At 55.3% G+C, this 19,135-nt stretch overlaps 1 protein-coding gene across 3 annotated transcripts in view; it reads left to right on the top strand.

Annotated features, from left to right (window-relative positions):
* SGSM2 (small G protein signaling modulator 2) overlaps positions 1-14,845 on the top strand; it is a 33,433-nt gene extending 18,588 nt beyond the window's left edge. Inside the window, exons 10-24 of one of the 3 annotated variants that reach the window (XM_081029459.1) lie at positions 35-195; positions 346-472; positions 2,074-2,208; positions 5,876-6,029; positions 6,823-6,887; positions 6,976-7,121; positions 7,638-7,766; positions 8,010-8,192; positions 9,951-10,337; positions 10,593-10,669; positions 11,157-11,239; positions 11,439-11,548; positions 12,252-12,348; positions 12,868-13,035; positions 13,254-14,845. In XM_081029459.1, coding sequence (XP_080885585.1) covers positions 35-195; positions 346-472; positions 2,074-2,208; positions 5,876-6,029; positions 6,823-6,887; positions 6,976-7,121; positions 7,638-7,766; positions 8,010-8,192; positions 9,951-10,337; positions 10,593-10,669; positions 11,157-11,239; positions 11,439-11,548; positions 12,252-12,348; positions 12,868-13,035; positions 13,254-13,342 — 2,111 coding nt within the window. In that variant the 3' untranslated portion in view covers positions 13,343-14,845. Of the gene's footprint in view, positions 1-34; positions 196-345; positions 473-2,073; positions 2,209-5,875; positions 6,030-6,822; positions 6,888-6,975; positions 7,122-7,637; positions 7,767-8,009; positions 8,193-9,950; positions 10,338-10,592; positions 10,718-11,156; positions 11,240-11,438; positions 11,549-12,251; positions 12,349-12,867; positions 13,036-13,253 lie in introns of all 3 variants that reach the window. The other 2 variants (XM_081029458.1, XM_081029460.1) reach the window with 2 other exon arrangements.
* Positions 14,846-19,135: the final 4,290 nt, after the last annotated feature.

Raw genomic sequence — 19,135 nt, 5'->3', positions numbered from 1 at the left:
GACCCAGCCTCTCTCATCCACGGTCATCCCCCAGAGAATGGTGGCACACTCGTGCTGGTGAGCCAGGATGGCATCCAGAGGCCACCGCTGCACTTCCCGCAGGGAGGACACCTGCTGTCCTTTTTGTCCTGCCTGGAGAACGGGCTTCTGCCTCGAGGACAGCTAGAGCCCCCACTGTGGACCCAGCAGGGGAAGGTACCTCAGGGCTTGGACGGCTCTGGGTGGAGGGATGTGTGAGGCGGGTTCTCTGCCCACCTGCCTTCCTTCTCCACATGGAGTTCTTAGGAGCAGCCACGGGTGGGACTCTGCCCTGGAAAGGCTGACCACCCACCTCTCCCTCCCTAGGGGAAGGTGTTCCCCAAGCTACGGAAACGCAGCAGCATGCGGTCTGCGGAAGTGGAGGAGGTGGGCGCAGGGCGGGCCACAGACTACGTGTTCCGGATCATTTATCCCGGCCACAGGCACGAGCACAGTGAGTGCCCCACACTTCTTCCATGGAGGACAGGAAGACACTGAGGGCGAGGTGGGGGGGAAGAGCACATCACCACCCAGCGGGCAGCAGGCAAAGCCCACTGACCAGGCCAGTTAAGACCAGTGGTTCAGTACTTAGCCTCTCGCTGGACCTTTTCCCTGCAAATCATCCCCCTGAGAAGTTACCTCTCTTCTGCCTGCTGTTTGCCCCCTACCTTGCTTGTCACCCCAAGACTCTTGGCTTAACAGATTCAGGCATCTCTGCACAATATTCTCTTAGCCATCCTTTCATGCCCTGCCCCAGGAGGAAAAAATGTGGCAAGACTAGAAATAGAAGGTACAGAGCTCTCCATTTCTCCTCGGCCTGCTGCCTGACGTCCACAGGTGCAGGCGGCCTGGGTGCAGGATCGGTGTTTCTTTTTGGATGGCGCAAATTGTTCACTGACTCTGCTAGAGCCAGAACCCTCCACAAACCAGCTACTGATGGGAGGAGCTGTAGCTGGAGTAGGGGCCGCATCTGAAGAGGATGAGACTTTCAGCTGCTGAGGGGCTGAAAGGTGGCCTGGCCCTCGTGGGTCCAGCCCCTCCTAGGTGGGCCCAGGGGAGCCTGTCTATAGGAATCTACCAACACGAGAGTTCCCTTACCAATCAGAGTGCTCGCTCCCCACGGGTTTCTCTGGGCGACACTTGCTAATCTGAGGGAGAAAGACAGGGAATTTGCCAGCCCAGAGCATTTATTGCCAGCCAGACCACCTGCTCTCTAAATTTCCTAACCTATGCCAATAAATCGTCAACAAGTTGTCTCTGTATTAGCAGACATATTACCCAGACTGCAAACTCATAGCCACAGTACCAGTAGTCCCAGCAGGCTTAGAGGGCACAAGATGTGGGGATCCTGCTTCCCTCCCTGAGGTGCCTGACTAGGAGACACACCTTCTGCCAGAATGTTTGCAAACCTGGATGTAGTCTCGGGATGTTGCTCGGCTTCAATTAGTCTGCACTTGCTCTCTTCAGTCCTTGGCATTTCCCATTTCTGGTCATTTTACTTCAAGGACTACTTCCCTGGAGGGCAAGCCAGGGCACCAAGGAGCTGAAACCCAGTGAGGTGACTCAGCCTCCTCGAGAGCAACCCTGAGAAACCCTGGGAGGAGGAGGTTGGATTTATAGTCTGAAGAGGGGAATTTGGGGTCATCTTCAAGATTTGGCCCAGCCTGACCATGACGCAAGCTGAAGTAGGATCAGCAGTTGTGCCCAGGGCTGGGGAGCTGCTGAGCTGCCGGCATGTCCCAGCTGGTTCCCGCCTTTCACTACCCTGGCTCCCCCCATCAGTTCTCTCTTTCTGTTCTTCCTAGGGAGGGCCTCCTCCAATGAGTGGAGCTCTGTGGCTGCCACCGTTCCCCACCCCCCCACCCCCAACTTTCTTCCCTACTCTGCCCAGGAAATCATCAAAAGACTCTCAGGTCCCCCTTCCCCGCTTCGGTGCGCTGCAGGCTCCAGGTGACCCAGACTCCACTCTGCTCCCCATGAGGACGGAGTCGGGTCCCTCCCGGCCTGGGCCTAGGGTCCTCACACTCCGCCTCTCTCGCCGTTCTCTTTGAGCAGTCACTATTAACTACCACCACCTAGCGGCCAGCCGGGCGGCCTCGGTGGACGATGATGAGGAAGAGGAGGATAAACTCCATGCGATGCTGTCAATGATCTGCTCGCGGAACCTCACAGCTCCCAATCCGATGAAAGGTTTTTATCCCTCCCCCCCTCAACCGACCCTGACCCCCCACCCCCCCCTGGGCCCCTCTGCCACCCACCGCAGGGGCTTGCATGGCAGTGTTGGCATTACGGGACTTGCACCCAGGGTGGTTCTCTTCCATCAGCAGGCAGATCAGGGAGGGTGGAAGGAAGCCCTGGCAGGAAGAGGGGACGATACAAAGTGCCGCTGGCTCTGGGCTCCCCATGGAGTCTGTGAGGATGGAGGAAATCCACTGGTGGGAAGGTCTGATGATCTGGTTGCCCCTGGGAATCCTGAATGGCTGGCTGAGCCCCATTCCCACTCCTGGAGGTCATTTGGGCAACCCCAAGAGTGTTGCTTTCTTTGTCCCCTGCTGGCTGGGCAGACCAGCTTCTGGGCCATGCTCCTCTGACTCCAGGCTCAGTGGAAACAGGATGGTAGAACCAGGCCCCTCCTGGGCAGGGCTAGGGGCTGAACAGCTTATGTAGATAGCACTCACCTGACGTCAGGTGAGAGGTTGAGGCCACCATGGAAGGAGACCCAGGGCTCCGTTTACCCAGCAGACCTGGGTGCTTCAGCAGGCACTGCCTGGCACTTGAAATTTCTAGCGTGAAATCTAGAAATATGTGCCAGGGGCCATCCGCCCTCATGGGCTTCGGAGCACGTGGTAGCAGAGGTCCCTTCATTGTACACACAGGACAGTGCCCATAGCCACTCTGTCCATTACCCACCTTAGCACAGAGCTAGGCTGGTGGAGGGGGAGCCCCACTCTCTGGAGAGTGATCAGCCAGGGGACCTGTGAGGGCTAGGCTGGGGTGCTCAAAGGAAGGGGTTAGGGCCAGCTTTCTCAGACTTTAGGGGAACTTCCCTATCCCCATTCAATCCCATGCCACAGAATCAATTTCTTTCTTTACCCTACAGAGGGTGTCTAAGAATATGGGACAGTCCCATTATGCTTCCACAAAGTTCTGCCAAAGAGCCCAGTTCCTTAGCCCAGTCACCAAGCCAGTAACGAATCTCCCCATCCCTGGGCAACCAAGTTTGTGGCCTAGAACACACGCCTAGCTCACCCTCAGCACATCCCTGCCAGCTGCCGCCACAGAACCCACCACATACATGCCTTCGTGTCTACCCTCCCTCCCAGCCATTCCAGTAGGAGCTACAGGCCAGCCCGGGTAGGAACGTAGGGGAGCCTCACTTCTGAGGTTCATTGCCGGCACACAGCCTGCCACCTGGTTCCTAGCAAGCCTGGGCTTGGGGCTGATGCTTATTTACAGGTTAACTGACTTTAAGCAGTGTGGAAAGGCTGAGTCAGGAGGGCCAGGGCTGACCGTTCTAACCCCACAAACTGGTAGTCTGGAGGCCGGGCAGGGGGCTGAGTCCCAGAAGAGCCCCAGTCTAGATAGACTTGGTGACAGGAAGCACATTCCTGACTAGTCTTCATGCTGAGGCCTCCAGGATTATAGAAACTTCCTGGCCTACCTGGTCCGGAGACCCAGGGCTTATCTGGGCATCCTCTTGGGGGAACTCGGGGGCCAGACCCAACCAGTGTGCCAGTATGCAGTCCCTGGGATTCCACTCCTTGGGAAAGGGGAGGAGCCATGAGACAGATTCAGCAGGTGGTTGTGGAGATGGGATGGGAACTTCCCCCTCTACTCCAGTCCATAATGACAACACTGCTAGCCATTGCTTTTCAGGCCTGCAACATGCTTGACTTGTGCATGTGACTCAAGTGGCGGGTGTCCAGACTCTCCTTTCCCTCCCCTCCCTCTCCTCCTGCTTCCTCCCCACAGAGCAGAGATGCTGTTCACTCTAATTCTGCTCCAGGCCAGGCACCTTTCACTCGGAATCTAGGGGCTGTGGGGTTCAAGCACCCTGATTGTTTTGCTTCAGACTTTCCTCAAGCCCAGAGGACAGAGTCAGAGTCAAAGCTGGCCCAGCAGAGCCCCCATCCAGCCTGCTGCCCCTTGCCCAGTCACTCCAGAGCTCCAGCTGTCTGCACTGGGTTAATTCAGAAATGCAGTGTTCAATGCTGGCTGGTTCAGCTCCTTCCTGGAGAATTAAGGTGAAGAGCATTGACCCAGGAGACCTGCCTTGGCTGAGCCCTGCTTTCTGGGCATGAGCTCGTGTCCCTTTGTGCCCACCTTTTGCCCTCTGCACCTGTTGCCCCTCCCCAAACCCCCAACCACCCCACCCCACCCCCGCCTGCTGCCTGCTGCCTGCCTGGCTGGGCTTGCTCCTGCCCTGGCTCCTCCCATGGCTGGCATCCTGCCTGCTGCCGGGCTATGAGCTGGGCTCACCTGCCCCACCCCACCTGCGTTTGTCCCCCCTCTTCTTCCCAGTCTTGGGCATGGCTTGCAATCCCTTATTCCCAGAGCCGCAGCCCCTCCACACCAAGTATGTTCCCTTAATTTGCCTCCTGGTGGAGCTGAAGGGCCAGATTTCTACAAAAATCCCAGCCTGGGAAGACAGCCCCCAGGCCAAGACACGGCAGCTCCTGAGGGGACTGGAGGGGGCTCAGCTCAGCCCTTCCCACCAAGGCACACTCAGAGCTGGAGTCTGGCTCCCACAGAAACCAGGCCTAGGTCTGCTCCAGACTCAGCAGGCCAGGGCTCAAGCCACCATTCGCAGAAAGAAATACTGCTTGAAAGAAGTCTTCATCACACACATATAGCGCTCTCTTTCCCTGTTCTTCACTCTTCTCTGCTCTTTCCCTCTTCCTGGCATCATCTCCTAGTCCTTTCACTTCCTGCCCTCACTTTGCTTCATCTTTGTGGCTCACTGGACCTGCCAGAGTCCCCTATGAGCACTGTCCTGCCCCACTTGGGCCCTAGAAGCGCTCAAGGGTCTTGAGTTCTGATTCAGACCATCTGGGCTGGCTGAGAAGGCTCCGTCTGCTGGTGGTGTAGACGTGTCCAAGGAGCTGTCTTCTGAGGCAGCACCTGGGGACATTCTTCTGCATGGTGGAACTGTGTGCCCAGCCACCACCCACATCCCTGCGGTGGCCTGGCAGCCCTGGGAATGCCCTTCCCACCAGCTCACCTGTCTGTTTGTAAGAGGCCACTGTGCTGAGAGAAGCCAGGCGAGGCAAGGATGGAGAACTCGGGAAGGACCCACAGGAGCTGGCAGCAGCGGCACCTGACCTGGGCAGGGAGCTGGGGCAGGAGCCACTGGCCATCAGGTCTAGAACCCTCAATGGTCTTCAGGAGCTTTGATCAGGGGAGACTTCTCTCATAGGAAGGTTTGAAGTTTGCAGCATTCCAAGTCCAGGCACCTTCCTCTGCACCTCAGCATTTACCCAAGAGGATCAGGCTGAAACCTCGAAGGCCAAGCTAGCTGGTGGCATTATAGGGGGCTCAGGCTTTTGTGGTTATTTCTCCTTCTTTCTCCTTTCTCCAGAAAAGCAAGTGTTTATTCTATTGCTGATAGCAAGATGGAGAGAAAAGGCACACTTAACCATGACTTAGTCAAAGTATTTTAGTACAAGGCTGGGAAGTGTCAGGCACCCCCCATCTCCACCGTTGTCATCTCTGGGCTCTGGACCAGGCAGGCACCACCACTGTGGTTCACAAACGGGTGACTTCTTGCTGCAGCTCTGGGTACGGAGGTGGGCACGCTACAGGCTGCTGTGGGAGAAAGCCTGCCAGGCCCTGACCATGGCCCCCTTCCTGTCCTCAGATACTGGAGACATGATTGAGATGCAGGGCTTTGGGCCCGGCCTGCCAGCCTGGCACCTGGAGCCTCTGTGCAGCCAGGGCACCTCCTGCCTCTCCTGCTCCACCAGCAGCTCCCCATATGCGGCTCCCAGCCACTGCAGCTGTGTCCCTGACCGGTAAGTGAGCAGGGTCCAGGAAATCAGCTCCCTGTGAGGGTGTCTGTCCTTCCATGTGCATGTGTCAGTCTGCCCTGTGTCACTCGCCTGACAGAGTGGCCTCAAGTTGGACAGACCTGGGTTCGAATTTCACTTCTACTACCCATGTGATTTTGGCAAGTTACTGAGTCTCTATGGGCCTCTACGTTCCTGAGCCTCAGTTTTCTCATCTGTAAAATGGGGATTGTAACACCTGCTTCCTAAGATTCTTGTGAGGACTGAATGAGGTATATAACCCATGTGAGGACTCAGAGCTACGCAGTAGGTGCTCAATACTTGTGAACTCCGCTTCCTAGTGTGGACGTAGATTTCCTGTCAGGCTTTATGTCTGGGAACACACAACAGGTATCTGGGCATCTGCCATGTGCTAGGAACGGCATGGGAATGGAGTTTGTGTAAGGATCACGTCCCAGCACTCGATGCCTTTACCACTGCTCGCTTTTACCTATTACTTCATTTATTACCTGTTAACTCCTGATGACCCTGAGATGGTTCAGTCCATTTTTCACTCAAGCAAACCAAACTTTGCTAACGTGAAGTTACTTGCCCAAGGTTCCCTGGGTGGTTGGAGGTCAGGCACGGGGAGGACAGCAACGGGGAGCCCAGTGACATGCTGCCAGGCTGTGAATCCTGTTCCCTGCACCACCCTGAGTGCCTTAGCTGCCACCCAAACACCACACCCCCCAGACTGTCCCTCCTCATTCTCCGCGCTCCCGAGGAGCCCATAGCCCTCTGAGTCAGGTCGATTCCACAGGTTGCCCCTCCGGCTACTGTGTGAAAGCATGAGGAGGCAGATCGTGTCCCGGGCCTTCTACGGCTGTGAGTGTGGGGTGAGGTGGGGCCAGGGGGGGTGGTGAGGCAGGGGGAGGCACTGTGGTCACGGCCTCCTGGCGCCCCTCCCCCCCAGGGCTGGCGTACTGCCGCCACCTGTCCACGGTGCGGACCCACTTATCAGCACTGGTGCACCACAATATCATCCCGCCCGCCCAGCCCCCAGGAGCCTCCGGGGGCCTCACCAAGGACGCGTGGAGCAAGTATCAGAAGGACAAAAAGGTATACACTCGGGGGTGCTGGGGCCAGAGGCCGGGGCCGGGGCCGGGGCGCGGGGCAGCAGTGTGTGCGGAGTAGTCTGCTCTGGGACCAGCTTCCACAGACCAAACGGGCATTCAGGTAAAACTCAGTAGGTGGTGGGATTGACAGGCCAGGACTGAGGTCCTTGGAATGGCCCAGGTCCTGGTAGAATCTCATGGCCGGGGCTGTGCGTTTCCATGGGAAGCGGACTAGATGAGGCGTCTGTTCTGCCTCCACGTTACTCCGCAATGGTGGGCAAATCTCTGCATCTTTCTGGGCTCTGTTTCTGCCTTGGAAGGACGGGGGTGTTGAAGTAGATCTCAACCAGCTCTGACCTGGGACGGGGAGGTTGTGACCGCCCCACAGCAGGGTTTGCTGGGGCTTCAGCAGAGTGACCGAATCACTGTCCCCAGCCCCAGCTCCTCATGGGCTGGGGTCACCCAGTGGGGCCACAGTGACTGTAGGGGCTGCACAGTCTTCACTCCCTGGGTCCCTCAGAACTACAAGGAGCTGGAGCTGCTGCGGCAAGTTTACTACGGAGGCGTGGAGCATGAGATCCGCAAGGACGTCTGGCCCTTTCTGCTCGGCCACTACAAGTTTGGCATGAGCAAGAAGGAGATGGAGCAAGTAAGGGGAGCCCATTCCTATGGGGACAGGGAGATGGGGAGCCAGGCCAACAGTCCCCAGGGAGGGGGCCTTGGAAGGCCCAGCCCCTTCCCAGCCAGAAAGAAACATGGCAGAGGAACGTGGTAGCCAAACATCACCGCTGTCCTCGCCCCTCTGCCCAAGCCCAGTCTCCAGCTGTCCCGGCCCCTGCAGAGGAGGGCTTGGTGCACCCCTCCCCATGGTCACGGTGTGGTCTGAGTACAGGTGGACGCCGTGGTGGCAGCGAGGTACCAGCAGGTGTTGACGGAGTGGAAGGCCTGCGAGTTGGTGGTGAGGCAGCGGGAGCGGGAGGCTCACCCAGCCACACTCACCAAGTTCTCCTCGGGCAGCAGCATCGACAGCCACGTACAGCACCTCATCCATCGGGATTCCACCATCAGCAACGACGTGAGCCAGACGGGCCCTGAGGGGGGCTGGGGGGCCACCCGCGTGTCACACGCAGGAGTCCTGAGCACCAGCCCGACCCCTAGTACTCACTGGTGGTGGAGCCCTGGGAGAACGTTTTTTTCCACTGAAAAATGGGATAACTGTCCCCTTTGCGGCCCACTTCTCTGGGTTTTGCAGGAATGCAGTGAGATAGCACATTGTATTCTGTTTTAAGGGACTAGCAGGGCAAGATGAATTTCTGGGCATTTAGGGAAGCCCTCCCTCCTGCAGAGAGACCTGAAGGCCAGGAAGAGGCAGCCCTGGGTTCTAGTCCCAGGTCCACTGCTAATGGGATGAGTGACTTGTCTGCCCTTCTCTGAGCCACAGTGTCCCCTCTCCGCTCTACTGCCCTTGATGGTAGACGCTTCACTGAGCTGTTGGCCAGAGACCAACAGAAAGCTTAGAGTGGTCCCATCGGTCTCCGCTGGCAGGGTCTCCACCATGGTCCTCATCGTCTTACAGAAGCGACTGTGCAAAGCCCGTGCAGAGCCTGCCTACTTCTTGTGGCATTACCCCTGCCTGTCTGGGAACAAGTCCCAGGCTATGGCCACTGGGCCCAACCAGAAGTGATAAGAAGTCTCAGTTTTAAGGACACTCTTTTTCTAACTTCCATGTTTTTTTCTTTAAAATTGCCTCTTTAGATAATGTGTATTCTCTTTGCTAAATTCTTACTAACATTGACAAAAAGCTCAAGCTGGAGCAAGACTTAAAGGGACACAAGTACCAGGCATACTCTCCTTTCGTGTAGAATCCCTATTCATGAACGTATTCATCCCGATTCTCTTTCTCTCTGGCTTTGGGTTTTGCAAAATCCTGGGTCTAGACCGGTGCCCCAGCTGCTTAGCTTACGGACAGCAGTAGCCTTCCGTGCTGGCACGGTTCGGAGGCTCTGGATTGCCTGCATCCCAGCCTTACCAGATACTGTAACCCAGCACCGCTTCGTTCATGCTTCTTGCCCTACGTGAAAACGCCTGTTAGCGTCCCTTTACCTACGTAGTCCAAATAGAAAAACAAAACAGTGTGTGTGTCTCTCTTCTTTTCCCTGTGACTTGTCCGTGGTGGTAGACTGTTTCCAATCAGCAGAGTATGTTTCCTTTTACTTCTTACTTTTCCTCAGCCCGTCTGAAGCTAATATAACTGGTTAGGTACTTGCTAGAGAAGTCTCCTGCCTTACCTTGTTCTGCTGAACATTCAATACTGACAATAAGGAAGAACTTGTTTTTCCGACCACCTCCAGCCTGCTGTCCCCCAGGCTGTCCCAGCAGTGACACCAGGACACAAAGGACGCTCTTCTGACCTGAGGCCACCTCAGGACTTCAGCTGTTTGTACAGTGACACAGCTCACACTGGCCATCGAGGGACAGTGACTGTCCAGGCCTCCAGTTCCCCTTCTTCCCTGTAGCAGCCACAGGAAGCCTGGAGTGCTTCACACTTTTCCTCCTGCCCCAGGGAGAAGCCGGAGGCGGGGACTGGATAGGGCTGAAGATGGTGTTTTGGTGTTTGCTCAGAGCCTGATTTCTCTGCACGTGGTTGCCTTGGCCAGAAGGGGAGGCTCGGCGCTCAGGGGAGGCAGTGATGGAGGCCATGGGGTGGGAGAAGGGGGTGTGAAGAGAATTCTCTCTGTCCCTCTCATCCTGAGCCCAGGAAAGAGACGGTGGCGAGCTGAGGGAAGGTGTTGGAAGGCAGGTGTGAGCCCCAGCATCTGTTCACCCCCACCAGGTGTTTATCTCTGTGGATGACTTGGAGCCCCCAAAGCCTCCGGGCCCTGAAGATTCCAGACCCGAGACTGAGCAGGAACCCGGAGTAGAGCCCCCGGGCACCGCCGTGGTGGAACAGCAGCAGTCGGTGGAGTTTGACTCTCCAGACTCGGGACTGCCTTCCTCTCGCAATTACTCCGTGGCGTCGGGCATCCAGTCGAGCATAGATGAGGGGCCGAGCATGGGCTTCGAGGAGGAGGATGGCGTTGGAGAGGAAAGCTCTGACAGGCCGGTACCTGCCGTCCACGCTTTCTCCGAACCCCAAGATCCCAGCCAGGAGAAGGCCCCGCAGGCCCGCGAGCTGGAGGCAGGGGAGGAGCTTGCGGCTGTGTGTGCTGCTGCCTACACAGTATGTGGACGTTACCCAGACATTGTTCTCTGCTGGCCCCAGAGCCTTCCTGCCATCCCCAGGCCTGGGGGGCAGGCTGGCGGGTGGCAGGTGGGGGTGCCCTGACTGTCCGGGAGGGGGCCCTGGGCCCGTCTCTCTGCATCCCCAGATGATGCAGTTCGCTGAGTCCCTTGGCTCCTTTTCTTTGCTGCGTTGCTTTATGTGGGCGTCACCTGTGGCCCCCAGCTCACCCCGGAGGGCTCTCCACTCTTTCAGATAGAACTGCTGGACACTGTGGCCTTAAACCTGCACCGCATCGACAAAGATGTACAGCGATGTGACCGCAACTACTGGTACTTCTCACCCCCCAACCTCGAGAGGCTCAGAGACATCATGTGCAGGTGCCGTGACAGGGCAGGGCTCAGGGCGGGAGGCAGGGACCCTGCTCCGAAAGGTTAGGCCCACGGGCACCCTGCTCCTCCCCCTGGCACCTGGATCACGCTTGGCTCCCTCTGTCTGGAACACGTTTCCCCTGCAGTGCCCACGGCCCCATCCCTCTTCATTCCTAGAGGCCTTTCAGATCTCAGCCTCAGCCATCCTTCTGGAAGCCTTATCTGAGTTCCCTCCCCCCAGGGCTACCCCTGCCCCAGCATTGTCTCTTCCCCAAGTGTCTTGAGGACAGAGCCTGTGGGTTGTTTACCATTGAACTCCCAATGCTTTAGGGTTACCAGAAGGCTGACTTCTGGGTAGCAGGCTATTCCAGGGGCTGTCTCCCCAGGGATCACTGAGGGACGGGGAGGGCGGCACACATCCACAGTGACTCTGTCTCTGGCATTTCAGCTACGTGTGGGAGCACCTGGATGTGGGCTATGTGCAGGGCATGTGTGACCTGCTGGCACCTCTCCTGGTCGTCCTTGACAATGGTGAGGAATGGGACTGGGGAGGGGCAGGTGTCCCCACAGTGGTATTAGGGTTGAACTGACATAAGTTGGAAAAAGGAAAAGAAGACCACTAGGTCTGGAAGGGTGGGATGTGAGCCAGCTCTGTCCTCTGGGCCATAGGACACCCCCTGTGAAGTGCTGGGTTCTCCTACCCTCTGGCCTCACTCCTGTCTCCCCTCAGATCAGCTGGCCTACAGCTGTTTCAGCCACCTCATGAAGAGGATGAGCCAGAACTTCCCCAATGGGGGCGCCATGGACACCCACTTTGCTAACATGCGCTCCCTCATCCAGGTGAGGTCTGTAGCTGGGTGCCCAGGGGCACGTGACCAGGCACCATTGGGCTTTTCCATCGTCCACAGGGAGGCCAGGGAGCATTCCCAAACTGTCCTTTATGTATAAGCTGAATTTCTTTCATTTTAAAAACACTTTTTCTTTTTCCAATTACAGTTGACACATTAGTTTCAGGTGTACAGCAATGGTTAGACACTTACAAAACTTATGAGTTGATCCCCCATAAGTCTAGTACACCTGGCTTGTATACAGTTACTACAGGATTCCCTGTGCTGTACGTTACCTCTGCAGGACTACCCATTTGTCCTTCTTAATCCCTTCCCCTTTTTCACCCAGCCCTCTAGCCCCCATCCCATCTGGCAGCCATCAGTTTGTTCTCTGGATCTATGAGTTTGTTTCTGAAAAACACGTTGTTTTCAATATTATCAATTGAGGAGGCACGTCAGTAAGTGACTGCCCGTGCTCCTGAAAGTTCTGGTGAGCTGTGCGCTCTCAGATGCAAACACCCAGAAAATGGTGTAATTCCAAAAAGAGTACAACCCAGAGAGACAGCAGGTAGGGCAGCAGAATGCAGCCTCCAGGAGATGGGAGAGGGCTGGAGCGCAGCTGCCAGGTGTGAGACGCAGCACAGCAGGGGGGCTGGGGGTGCGGCCAGGAGGGGCAACCTGGGCTCAGCGCGGCTCCCTTGCTCCATTCACACAAGATCCTGGACTCGGAGCTGTTCGAACTCATGCATCAGAATGGAGACTACACCCACTTTTACTTCTGCTACCGCTGGTTCCTACTAGATTTTAAGAGAGGTAAGAGACGGATTGGAGGGTGGGCCTGGGTTCAGGGGCCCTGGGAGATCCCGCGTCCCCAAAGTCTGGTTCTCAACCCTAATTGCACTTTGGAACCACTAGGGGAGCTTTTTAGAAACAACAGTGCCTTGAGCCCCACTGGAGTGGCTGCCTGGGCGCGGAGCTTTTGAAGGCTCCTTGGGTGAATCCAAAGTGCAGCCAGGGTGGAAAAATCACCCTCAGGCAATGGTTTTCCGAACTGTTTTCAACCCAAATCTCCTGAGCACGAAGGTCTGTAAAAGCAGAGCCATTCTAGCTGGCGAGAATGTGGTGTAGGGTCTGCAGGCGCCTCGTGTGCAGGGGTTACCAGGAAGGACAGGGCCTTGCCCTGGGGCACGGAACCCCTCTCTCACACTGGGCTGTGTGTAGTAGGGAGAACCCCAGGACTTTGGCCCTGGGACCAAAGCTCTCTCTCCATATGTGGGGCTATTGGGGGCCCACGGGGGGCCAGGCTCAGCCTTGGCCCCTCGCTATCCCCAGAGCTGCTGTATGAGGACGTGTTTGCTGTGTGGGAGGTGATCTGGGCCGCCCGACACATCTCATCGGAGCACTTCGTGCTGTTCATCGCCCTGGCCCTGGTGGAGGCCTACCGTGAGATCATCCGTGATAACAACATGGATTTCACCGACATCATCAAGTTCTTCAATGGTAGGAGCTTCTCCAGCCATCGGGGCTGCCCGTCAGAGGCGTGGGGCCTCCACTTCTGTCCTGGGTAGAGTGGGAGGGGCTCGGACATACGGGGTCCCTTCCTTTAAGCAGGTGTCAGGAGTCCCGCAGGTAGCAACAGAGTAGGGTGGGCGACCCGGGCTCCTCTAAGGTCACTACCCTCTCTCCAGCACCCCCACAGTTACCCCTCTTTCCCCCAGAACGGGCTGAGTGTCACGATGCCCAGGAGATCCTGCGGATTGCCCGGGACCTCGTGCACAAGGTGCAGATGCTCATTGAGAACAAGTGAGGGCTGTGGCCAGGAGGCAGCAGCCAGCCAGAGCCTGGGCTCCGGTCTCTGGGCCCCTGCAGGCAGAGGGGCAGGGTGGTGAGGCAGAGACTGCCCCAACCTCCAGCCCACCCTACCTGCCCCACTGTTCCTAACAAAGTGCTTGTGAGCCTGGGATCCGACTCTGGGCAGTGCTGGCGAGTCAGGGGCCAGGGTGCCCTCAGGTCAGGTCCAGGATGGGAAGGGTCGGCCTCAGGGAGCAGCTGCCTTGGGGAACACCAACTCTGCTCCCCTCTCCAAAACCTGAGAATAGCCCACTGCCACGTGCAGCCTCAGCCTGAACTCCCCACAGCCTCTCCTGAGTCCTGCAGAAGTTACCAGGCTGTAGTTGCCTGGGTCCCATCTGGCAAGGGTCATGTGGGACAGAGGACCTCTGTGCTCTGTTTCTTCTGAGAGTCCCTTTGCAGGCCCTATGAATGTGGGCACACCAACCCCACAGCTGCCAGGTGGGGTATGTGTACTGGGTGCAGGAAACCTGGGCCACTTCTGGGCCCTCCTCTGAGGCTGTGGGGCGGTCAGAAGTTGGGCCCTGGGTGGAGGAGCCCATCTCAGCAGCATGCCACTGCCTTTGGACACCTGAGGAGACCCCCCCGCAGTCCCCCAGCCCATGCAGTGCACCCACGTGTATCTGGAGTCTCACTCTTGCCACCTGCTCTTGCTTTATGCACTAGATACACCCTGAAAACAGCATAAACGATGCTTTGACAGCCAGAGGATCTGGAATGTGGTGGGAGCACTTCCTCTGAAGAGGAATCCAAGGTTGATTCCTTAGGGAGGCAGTGTTGTCACAACCTTGTCAAAGGTGGCCCTGGAGCTTGGGGGCAGCCCATCGCCCATCCCAGGCATCTGCTAAGGCCCTGAGGCGGGCGGTTATGCCTGGATCTCCCTTGTTTGTCCCTGGTGAGAAGCAAGGCTTCCACATGCTTCTGAGGGTGTCAAGAGGCCTAGGGACTTAGAAACCCCCTCGGAAGAGCCTCACTCATGTGGGGTGCTAGGAAGGGCTCAGCTCCTGACCCCAGGCCTAGGCACGCTGCTTGCTTCGTCCTCCCTGTCCCCACCACCCAACCCGCGTGGGCGAGGCCTTGCTCTGGGGCTAGGAGACCGGCCACTGCCACAGGGGCTGGGGCCTGCCCAGCAGTCACTAAGGTCTGGAGACTTCCTGCATTTGAGAAACACGAGAAAGGGCCCAGCAGCCCTTCTGCATCCAGCATAGCCTTCCCAGCCCGCCCCCGACCCCCACAACCTCGGGCACTGCACGACCTGTTTGGGGGCCAGCCCACCCCACTGCCCACCCTTGTTGTCCATGAGTCCTTGGCCTCCACAAGCACCGTGGCCATTGTGTGCCTGCCTTAGTGACTGGTTTTTTTTTTGTTTTTTTTTTTGAGGAGCAGAGTGTGTATGTTTTTTGGCTCAGAAACTATACTCTTCAGTGTAACAGACCAATAAACACAGCATTTGGCAATGCTTGAGGCGCTGGGGGCTGTTTGTGAGCTGGCACTGGACAGCGAGTGACTGTGTGTTGGGGAATTCTGTAAGCTCCACAACTGAACTGGAAGAGGGTCCACCCCACAAGGCAAGGCTGGCAAAAAGAGAGAAGCAAAGTTTCTAGGACAGAGGGACTTCAGCGATGGGCTGGTCGGGGTGCGGGGTGATAGCCAGGCCCTAGGTACTCAGAGAGGGCCCTTTGGGGGGTCCTCATCCCAGAGCCAGCAGTCCCATCTCAGATTGACCAATGGCCTCTGCAGCCTCTGGATTAGTGTATGTCCCTGTCCCACTGCTTCCCAGCCTGCCTGCCCTCCTGAACTGCTACCGTATTTCCCAGAAAATAAGACCTTGTTTTATATTAATTTTTGCTCCAAAAGACACATTAGGGTTTATTTTCAGGGGATGTCTTATTTCTTCATGTACAAAAATCTACATTTCTTCAAGTACAGTCATGTCATCTTCTTCTGGAACACCATCATAACTCTCAAAACCCCGAATTCCGGCTTGAATTTCTTGCGACTCCATTATCTGCAGAACCATTGGCCCCAGTCTCTCGTGTCCAGCAATAGAGCTCTCCTTCAATGAGCACTTCTTGTCCATGTAGCCTGTTTGTAGTGCTTTGGCAACACAGCTGTCAGTGGTTTTATCCCAGGAATTCTTCACCCAAGTCACGACCTCTTGCAGGTGAGGCTTCGCAAAGTTTCCACGCTGATTTCTCTCCTTTCTATTTTCAGTGTAGTCATTGATTTCCATGTGCAAATGGTCCTTGAATGGCTTGTTTATTGCAATATCAAGAGTCTGAAGATAGGCAGTCATTCCTGCGGGAAGCATTATTTGATCTACTCTTCTCCCTGCAAGGAAGTTCTTCATGTCTTTAGCGCAGTAAGTGCTGGCTGAATCCCAGACTAGCAGACCTCTTTGGCCACCTTGCAAAACAAGTGGCCGCATTAAATCGAGCCACTTCCTTATAACTGCTTGTGTGCACCAGGCTTTTTCGGTTTCAAGAACATGAATGCCTGAAACACGTTTAACCTTATATTTCTTGCCCTTAGTGATGATTAGAGGGGGGTGTTCTTTCCATCCAGACGAATTGCCAAAATACAGGTAACACATGCACACTGGAAACCAGTGGAGGGAATGTAGATTGACGAGGCACCCCTCTGATCAATTGTCGTTTGAGATCCTTGGTCCATAAACATTGCAGTTTCATCCGTAGCCATCATGTGAGAGAGTTGGTATTTAGAAAAGTCAGGACTTGAGTGCAAGTGCACTTTTAATAACTTCAGTATCTTCCAGCTTGAACAGTGTTGTCGATCTTAGAGACAGTTCATATCACTGAAGGAAGCCATCCAGCCAGTGTTGTGATGCTTTGAATTCTTCTGGGGATTTTCTAACTGTGGTGCCATTGCAAGGGCAAATGCTTGAATATCAGCCCCGTACACAACCAAAGCCTTTGCTCTCCTGTCAGCAATCCATTCACAGATGATGTCTTCCAGCTCAGGAAATAATGGTTGCCGACCTGATCCACACTTGCGCTCCTCAGCATTTCCTTTGTCCACCTGTTGACTAAGGTTATCATGCTCTGCTCGCCATTTTCGGACCATTCAGAGATCCAACTTCTTCTCTTTGCAGAAAGCTATAGAGTCTTGCCCCAAGAGTCCTCCACGATTCCTTGCTTGTACTCGACAGAATAGCTCTTTTTTTTGGCACTCATCTTGTCTGGGGGTCAAAATATTATTCTCTTTAAATCTACCATTAAATCAAGTGTTAATTGAAGATTTATGAGACGAGTGGCAACAAAAGGGATGACTGCTAAGGATGGTCCACAAAAAAGCGATGAAAAATTGCAGGCACCAATATTCAGAAAACGTTTCACACGAGTGCATTAAGTACGTCCGTTACAACACTACTGAATTATGAAGATTCACATTAGACGCCACCACATCCGTTCGTTATCAAGTGCGCACGTTATTCGTGCGTTGTGTCTGTACTCCGATTGGTCATTCGGCAGTAAGTCTCGAGTTCATCTGTTTACATAGGCATTTACCTCTCGTCCAAAGGCGCCCACTTGGGTATTTATAAATAATTCTAATTTATATTATCATTTAAGTATTAATGTCAATAACAGTATTTATTTATATTTAATTATATATTAATATTATTTTATAATTCAATACGTCCATCATGTGTTGCAACGGACGTACCAAATGCGTCTGTCTGGCTGACAATCTTAACTGGGGCTTATTTTTGGTGTAGAGCTTATATTCCGAGCATCCTAAAAAATCATGCTAGGGCTTATTTTCCGGTTAGGTCTTATTTTCAGGGAAGTACGGTAGTGATGAGCTGGAGCTTGACTGAGAATCTGCAGGAGCCTGCCGGCCCCTCCAGTCAGTGGGAAAAGACCTTGCCCCTCTAGTTTTGGCTCCTGTCCACTGAGTGCTGTCTTTGAGATGCTTCAGTCTGGGGCATGGGGGGGGGGCGGAATGTCAGGAGAGGTCAAAGCTGCTCGGGCATGGAAAGGGCCCAACAACTATAATAGCAGTTTCTCATCAGTCTTCCCCCACCCCACAAATGAGGCCTCTGCCCTCATTTTTCATGGTCTCCGGTAGAGGGCTCCTGTCATCAGCAGGATGTTCCCTCTCTCAAGGGAACATTATAAACCTCCAAGCTGATCCTGTGACTTGGAGTCCTCAGAATGCCCTCTGCTGTGGTTCTACCTGAAAGGTCACAAAAGGCCCCAGATAAACTAGCCTGGAAGTGGCCTGGTTCCTTTACAAACTCCCACCCAGAAGTGCTGGCACTCTCCAGGCCCCTGGCTGGACTTGTGGGACCAAGGGAATCCCAAAGCCAAAATAATGGGTCTGCTGAAGGTAGCCGGCTAGGAAGAGCAGGAAGTAAGAAGAGGGTGCTATAAAGATCATCTCAGGGAACCCTCTAACTCTGGAAGGAAGTGTCTCCCAGAGCACAGCCGGTACCTGGAAGCTCCTGGGGTCTTACTTGAGAGGTTTTCCGTCACCCTGATCGTGGGCCTCTCTCTTGCACCCCCGCTGAGCTGGGGGGCTGTCCTTTGGGTGCAGGGAGGGGAGTTTCTGCCCGTCTCTAAGGCACAGTGATGGCTCTCAGGCGACACCGGGTCTCCACTGTCCGGGGCAGTTCTTCCTCTTTGTCCCCAGTGCTGGGCAGCGTCCGATGGGCACCTACCGGTGGGTACTGGTGGGCCCTTCCTGAAGCAGAAGGGACCGTCTCTATCCGGAGCTACCAGCAGGGGGAGCCAGCATGTCACAAGTGAAGGGCTGGGGGACTTGGGGGCAATGGAGCTGGCCTTTTGAGGCTTTCCTTCAGCAAATGGAACCCCACGACATTCGTGGCCACCACTCCCTTTCCTAAGGATGACCCCCGTCCCCCATATCCCTGACCCACCCCAGGAAGAGAAGCTGAGTCAGTTCCCCTGCCTGGGGCGGGTGTCAGGAAGTTAGAAAAGGCAGGAAGGGGCAGCGTGCCTGGTCCATAGCTTGGCCCAGGTAATTGTTCCCTCACCTCCCTACTTACTCCTGGGACAGCCTGCCAAAGGCTGGTTTCCCCTAAACTGGGGCAAGATGTAGTCAAAGGGACAAAGGTCTTCCAGGCCCAGCTTAGAAAGTGGCTTTGACCTCTTCCTCTTCTTGTTCCTTTTCCTGAAAGGACAGCTTATGGACTCCGCATATGACCTGTCCTAACCTCTACCCCATAAACACATCTCCTCCCAGGAGGCCTTCACCTTCTGCACACAGATCCTCCACCCTTCCCACTGGAAATTGGTTGAACTCAAGATTCCCAATTCCACTACAGGCCGCAGGGCAGGACGGCCGTGCTAGGGGACTCTGTACCAGCCGACTGCAGCACAAGGACCCAGGCCAGCTGTGCCACTGACAAATCCCTCTCCCACCTCAAACTTGTTTCCTTTTCTGCCAGAACGGGGCTAGTTCTTGGCTTATGTACCCCACCGTGCTATTAGGAAATGCAATACAGTTAAGACAGTGTTTGTAAAAATGGTTTGAGGAAGTACCAAGTATTGCAAAAACCTAAGGCCAGAGACGTGGTTCTCAAAGCTTACTGAGGCTTCAGCACTGGGATCAGAACTGGAAGGTCCCTAATCCTTTTCTAAAAGTGACCCCCCAAACTTCAACAGGGAAAGGACCCTGCTGCTTCCTGCTGGAGGGCTTTACCTGAAGGTCTCTACCTCCTCCTGCAACAAAAGGACCCAGGTGCTGCAAGCTGGCAGCTCCAATC

The sequence above is a fragment of the Rhinolophus hipposideros genome (genome assembly GCF_964194185.1).
Source record: "Rhinolophus hipposideros genome assembly, chromosome: 20".
Classification (NCBI taxonomy): Eukaryota; Metazoa; Chordata; class Mammalia; order Chiroptera; family Rhinolophidae; genus Rhinolophus; species Rhinolophus hipposideros.
Note: the sequence above shows the minus strand (reverse complement) of the source record. Positions and strands in the feature narration are given on the sequence as shown.